The sequence below is a fragment of the Belonocnema kinseyi genome, chromosome 4, assembly GCF_010883055.1.
Source record: "Belonocnema kinseyi isolate 2016_QV_RU_SX_M_011 chromosome 4, B_treatae_v1, whole genome shotgun sequence".
In the NCBI taxonomy this organism is placed as follows: domain Eukaryota; kingdom Metazoa; phylum Arthropoda; class Insecta; order Hymenoptera; family Cynipidae; genus Belonocnema; species Belonocnema kinseyi.
In genome coordinates, this window is record NC_046660.1 from 2310736 (window position 1) to 2317992 (window position 7257).

The window sequence follows — 7257 nt, forward strand, 5'->3', positions numbered from 1 at the left end:
AATCGACTAGGGATACTTATAAGATACTACCATGATTTTTTCAGATTTTTTGGTCCAAAAATAAATTAGGCCAAAAACCGGCCTTACCGACCCTCCCCCTTTTTGGAACAAATATTTTAGTTTTCAATTAAAAAGCTGAATTTTTCACTAATAAAGTTCATTTTCAACCAAATTGGTGAATTTTCCAATAAAAAAGGATACATTTTCAACCAAGAATGGAATAGTTACAGTTTCTGTTAAAAAAATTAATTTTCTACCAAAAAAAAAACTTTCAACAAACAAAAAAACTGTTAAATTTGTAAGCAAAAAGATGAGTCTGAACCTAAAAAATTAATTTTTAACAAAGTACTTTAAGTCCCAACTAAACAGTTGAATTTTTAATTACAAAAGATGAATTTTTAATTAAAAAGATGAATTCTTAATGGAAAAAATGCATTTTTGATTAAGAAAGATGTTTATATCAAGAAAGAAAAAGAATTTCCACCAAATCGTTACATTTTTAACCAGAAAATAAGTTTCAAATTTCTAAAAGCAGGGAAAATTAGATTTTTCATGAAAATGGAGAAATGACTTTTTTTAAAAATAAAATCCCTAATTTTTCAAGTAAAAATATTGCATTTTCAACAAAATAGACGAATTTTTTTAACCAAATATTTGAATTTTGAACCAAAAAGCCGAATTTTCTACTAGGAAGGTTCATTTTACACCAAAAAGATTAATTTTCAACGAAGTTCATGAATTTTCAAATAAAAAAGATACATTTTCAACCAAAAAAGATTTTTCAGTCAAGAAAGAAAAAAATTCAACTAAATAGCTAAAATTTTCAAACCAAAATGATTGATTAATTTTTTATAATTATCTAAAAGATAGTATAATTATTAACTAAAATTTAAAAAAAAATTGAATTAACAACCAAAAAAGGTTAATTTTCATTCAAGAAGATTAATTTTCTACCAAACAGTTGTATTTTTAAACAAAAAATATCAGATATGTATACTAAAAGATATAAATTTTTTAACAAATAAGGCTAATTTTCGATAAAACACATTTAAATTTCTAATCCAAAATTATTGATTATGAAAAAGAAATTCAAGTTTCAATCAAATAAAAGTTAAATTTTCTAGAAAACAGATTAATTTTCTACCAAAAAATATGAATTTTCTACATAAAAGTTTATTTTCAACCGAATAGTTGAAGTTGCAACTGAATAGTTGAATTTTCAACAAAACAGTTGAATCCTCAACCAAAAAATACAAATTTTTAATTTGAAAAATTGCATTTTTTGCCAAAATCGTCAATTTTTCAACTCAAAAAGACGAATATTCAAGAAAACAGTAGAATTTTTAATCAGAAATAATTAATTTTCTAAAAACTGGTTGAATCATAAAAAAATAGATTAATTTTCAATCAAAGAAGTTGCATTTCAAGAATAAAAATCGAATTTTTATTGAAAAAAGATAGATGAATTTTCAAACTAAAAAGACAAATTTTCCACAAAAGAGTTCAATTTTCAAGCAGGAAAGATTTTCCAGCTAAAAAGTCGAATTTTCAATCAGAAAATATAAATTTTCTATAGAAAAGTTAATTTTTAACCAAAAACGATCAAATTTTTATACTAAAAGAGATTAATTTGTAACAAAAAAGGCTAATTTTCAATCAAAAAGGTGAATTTTCAACCCAGAAAAACAAATGTTCAACAAAACAGTAACATTTTTAATCAGAAAATTTGAAATTTCTGCGAAATTTGTAACCGAATACTTTGAATTTTTAATAAAATGATTGAATCCTAAGCCAAAATAGATTATTTTTCAACCAAATAATTGCATTTTAACAACAACAAAATTGAAATTCTATAAAAAAGGTGAATTTTCAAATTAAAAAGAACAATTTTCCACAAAAGAGTTAAACTTTCAACCAGGAAAGATTCATCGGTCAAGAAAGAAACAACATTTTAATAAAAATGTTGAATTTTCCAGCCAAAAAGTTGAGTTTTCAATCAGAAAATATAAATTTTTCACAGAAAAGTTGATTTTCATCCCAATAGTTGAAGTTTCAATCAAATTGAAACAAAGAAAAAACAAAAATTCAATTAAATTAAAAATTTTTTCGCTAAAAAGTCAAATTTTCTTGAAAACAGATTATTTTTTCATCATAAAATATGAATTTTTCTAAAAACAAAATAATTTTCAACCGAATAATTTGAATTTTCTATCAAAACAGTGGAATTTTCCATACAAAAGAAGAAATATTGAACAAAACAGTTCAACTTTCAACCAAAACGGCTGAATTTTTAATAAAATAATTGAATTTCCAAGAATATAATTAATTGATCAATCAAATAATTGAATTTTCAACAAAAAAGATTAATTCTCTTGAAAGTTTTTTTAAAAATTTTTTTAATTGAAAATGTAACTGCTCGATTTTTTGTCGAAAATTGATCTTTTTAGTTGAAAAGTCATGTTTTTGGTTGAAAATTATTTTTTTTTTAGATGAAGATTGATCATTTTAGTAGAAAATTCACTTGAAAACTCTAATTTTTTGTATAAATTTACCTTTTTTGATAGAAATGTAATCTTTTTCGTTAAAAAATGTTCTGTTTTGTTGAAAATTTAATTATTCTATTTTTTTATTGTTAAAAATTCATTTCTTTGGATGAAAAAAAAAATTTAGTTAAAAATTAGTTTTTTTTATACAGAAAATTCATCTTTTGGGTTGAAAATTTAAATATTTGATAAAAAAATTCATACTTTTGGTTAAAATTTCATCACTGTGATTAAAAATTAATTCCTTTCGCTGAAAATTCGTTTCTTTTTAGTTGAAAATGTATATTTTTAGATGAAGATTAATTAATTCTTCTCGAAACTCGTTTTTATTTTTAATTAAAATTTACTTCAATTAATTTACTTTAATTAAAATTTACTTCAGTTGAAAATTGATTGATTTAACTGAAAACTTAATTTTTCTTTAGTTAAAAAACCATTTTTTTGATTGGAAAAAAAACTATTTTCTTGAAAATTCTTTTTTTTTTTGTTGAACATTGATTTTTTTTAAACATTTGAACTATTTTAATTTTGGTTGAAAATTGATATTTTTCTACCAAAGAATTAAATTTTCAACCAGGAAAAATTCATCAGTCAAGAAGGAAAGAAAATTTCAACCAAAGTATTGAATTTTCCAATCAAAAAGTCGAATTTTCTATAAAAGAGATAATTTTGACAAATTGAATTTCTATTTAAAAAAAGATTAATTGTCAAATTAAAAAGAAGTTTTCCACAAAAGAGTTCAATTTTTTCAAACAGGAAAGATTCTAGTCAAGAAAGAAACAAAATTTCAATCAAATTATTCAATTTTCTGGCCAAAAGTTAAATTTTCAACCAGAAAATATGAATTTTCGAACAAAACGTCCATTTTTAATCGAATACAAAATTTCAACAAAATGATTGAATTCTATACGAAAATAGATTAATTTTCAACCAAACAGTTGCATTTTAAGAAAAAATGCTAATTGTATGAAAAAAGATGGAAAAGAAAAATATAAAATTTTAATAAAATTGTTGAATTTTCTAGCTAAAAAGTCGAATTTTCTAAAAAAAAAACATAAATTTTTCACAAGAAAATATAAATTATTTCTTAAAAAATTTAATTTTCAACCGAACAGTTTGAATTTTCAATCCAATAAGACGAATGTTCAAAAAAATGTTAAATTTTCAAACAAAAAGGGCTGAATTTCTATTAAAAAAAAAAGATTGTCAAACAAAAAAGAAATTTTCCAGAAAAGAGTTTAATTTTTAACCTTATTTTTATTCGAAACTTCAAGCTAAAATTGATTTATTATATTATTATATTTAACATATACAAAAAAAAAAATTACCCTTCAGTTGCTATAGCGTTTTTCGAAACTTTTCTATTAAAAATTACTTTTTTTAAAAAGTTTTTGCGATTTATTCAATTCTAAAGCTTTATAATTTAAAAAAAGTACATTTTTAGAGGTAAAAATGACAAAAACTTAATTTTTTATCGTAGAAAATGTGGAAAATTTCAAATAATTTTAAAATATATTTAGAAGTTCTGAAAAAAAAATGTTAACACACTTTGTTTAAATTACTTGAAATAATTTCAAGTTTTTAATTAATTTTGAATCTTTTCAAAACTTCTACATATCTCTTAAAATTACTCAAATTTTTTCTACAAATAATAAGTGTTCAATTGTTATTTATGCGTAAAAATTTAACAATTTCACTTATAAATTAAATGCTTTTCAAATAGAAAAATTAAAATTGTAACGCTAAAAGATTAAAAGTTCTTCGAAAATTTAAAGATTCAAAGCTTTCTATGTAAAAAAATTCAGTTTTAAATGCTGAAAAAATTAATAAAAACAATATATTAATAAATTTATTTATTAAATTTAATATAAAGGAATACTTGAAACTCTAAATGAAAAATATATTATTGATAAATCATGAAAATTTGTATTTAAAAATAAAATTATCGGAATAAATGATATATTAATTTAATTATTGTTCAGATAATTATACTTAGAGTACACATCCATTTTAAAAATAATTTATTTATTTATACTTACATTTGATAAAATAAAACTGTTTTTATCCAAATTCTTCAATTGTTTAAATCCTCAAAACTGCACTTTAATTATTCCCTGTTTTTTATTTAAAAAACTTCGATTTTAAAAAACTTGTAATTTTTATTTATTTTTAAGCTTTAAAACTGCATTTTAAAATTCTTTAAATTAAAATATATGGCTAAAAAATTAAAAATCTAACCTGGAAAATTTTTTAAGTTAAATAATATGATATAAAATGATATAATAATTTATAAAAAAAAACACAGTTTAGAAAATTATTTAAATTCCCGGTCAAAAAATAAATTTACTGTCATTTCCCGGTTTCCCGGTCCAGCGGCCATCCTGATTTATAAATAAAATAAAAAAAAAAAAATACTCACAGAGCCGAATAATCATCATTGCCATCATCCCGATCAGCAAAGTCAAATTCATGGAGCTGATCGCTTTCAATATCCCAGACGTATAAAATCGAGCTCGGCATCAGATTCGCCATCGCGACAGTGATCGAGACATATCTGCAATCGGAATTACACCTCGCTTCAATAATTTCCGCAAAATCGCTGATAGCTTGATAAGTTGCCATCGCTCTCGTGTACAATTTCGCCTCTCGTTTTCCCAAATCCCATATCTTCAAAATCCCATTCAAGGAACCGACTGTCAAATACTGTCCCGTTAATTCCATCGTGATCGGCTCCCCTTCCTCGGGAAGCGTCGACAGAGTTTGAATGATTGTTCCTTCAATGGATCGCAATTGGATGACGACTGGCGTCAAAATGACGAGAATGCTCTGATAAATCAGAATTTTTTCCGTGTCGCAAACGAAACTTGAGAGAAAGCTCGTGTTTAAGACATTCGCCTCCTTGTTTAATTTGTAGAGTACGACTTGTCTGCCGGAAGAAACGACAATGTTCTCTTTGTTCAGGGCGACAATTTGGACCTGGATCTCAGTTTTTAGGATGTGAGTCTGGTCTTCGGTCTGGATCAGAATTTGTGTGGGGCTGATTTGACTCGCGCTGATGCCGTCATTGTAAGCGGCACACATCGGTTGCTGGTTGAGAATAAATACGTTGGTGATGCAATTTACGGCTAGGAGAGGACTTCTTAATAGTACGGCACCCCAGGCGAGTTGTTTTACGGTTCCGTGAACGGTGCAGGATTCCGGACAGGTTGGCCAGCTATTTTCGCTGGATTCGGAAAATTGTTTTCTTTTCCAGAAGTAGATTGTGCCGAGGTTCGTTCCAGCCGCGAGAGTTTCTGGAGAAATTAATGATTTTCAAAAATTACTTCTTTTTTTTTTTATCGATTTTTGAATAAATACCGGGTCTATTTTTTAAAGATTTCAAAAAACATTTCCGTGAGATTCGAATGATCAGAGATTCCAAAAAATGGTAAAGGGTCCGATATATTTCAGAAGATTGCAAAGAATTGAAAAAGATTTTTAATTATTCCAAGGGTTCAGTGATTTCAGGGACTCCAAAAGAGTTGAAACTTTTTGGAAAATATGAGAAATATTTCAAAAGAATCCTAAGGAATTACAAGGATTTTATAAAGATTTCAAGGATTTTAAAATATTTCGGATTACTAAATATTTCAAAAGAAATTACGAAGATTTCAGAGAAATTTTTTTATGATTTTAAATTATTTCTAAATATTTGAAAAGATTTCAAAGATTCCAAAAGATTTTTAAAAAAATTATAATATTTCAGAAGATTTCAAATATTTCAGAAGATTTTAAAAGATTTTAAGTATTTCCAAATATTTCAGAACATATCAAAGATTCTAAAATATAAAAAAAAATATGATATTGCAGAAGATTTCAAATATTTCAAAATTTTTCAGAAGATTTCAAAATATTTCAGGAGATTTCAAAAGATTTCAGAAGAATAAAAAAAATTATAATATTTCAGAAGATTTCAAAATATTTCAGAAAATTTCAAATATTTCAAAAGATTTTAAATATATCCAAATATTTCAGAAGATATCAAAGATTCTAAAAGATAAAAAAAATTATAATATTTCAGAAGATTTAAAAATATTTCAGAAGATTTCAAATATTTCAAAATGTTTCAGAAGATTTCAACATTTTTTAGAAGATTTCAAAAGATTTCAGAAGATTAAAAAAAAATTATAATATTTCAGGAGATTTCCAAATATTTCAGAAGTTTTCAAAAGATTTCAGAAGATTTTAAAAATTTCAAAATATTTCAGAATATTTCGAAATATTACAAAAAATTTTAAGATTCAAAAAACTTTCAACTATTTCAAAATATTTCAGAAAATTTAAAGATTTGAAAAACTTTCCAAAATTTCCAAATATTTCAGAAGATTGTAAATATTTCTAAATATTTCAGAAGATTTTAAATATTTCCAAATAATTCAGAAGATATCAACGATTCTAAAAGATTAAAAAAAAACTATGATATTGCAGGAGATTTCAAAATATTTCAGAAGATTTCAAAGATTCCAAAAGATTAAAAAAAAATTATAATATTTCAGAAGATTTCAAATATTTCAAAATGTTTCAGAAGATTTCAAAATATTTCAGGAGCTTTCAAAAGATTTCAGAAGATTACAAGAATTATAATATTTCAAAATATTTCAGAAGATTTCAAAAGATTTCAGAAGATTTTAAATATTTCCAAATATTTCAGAAGTTTTCAAAAGATTTCAGAAGA

General features: G+C 23.8%; 1 protein-coding gene across 1 annotated transcript in view; it reads right to left on the minus strand.

Annotated features, from left to right (window-relative positions):
- LOC117172180 (intraflagellar transport protein 140 homolog) overlaps nt 1-7257 on the minus strand; it is a 94056-nt gene that overhangs the window by 47780 nt on the left and 39019 nt on the right. The window contains exon 6 of the mRNA XM_033360012.1: nt 4968-5836. Coding sequence (XP_033215903.1) covers nt 4968-5836 — 869 coding nt within the window. The remainder of the gene's footprint in view (nt 1-4967; nt 5837-7257) is intronic.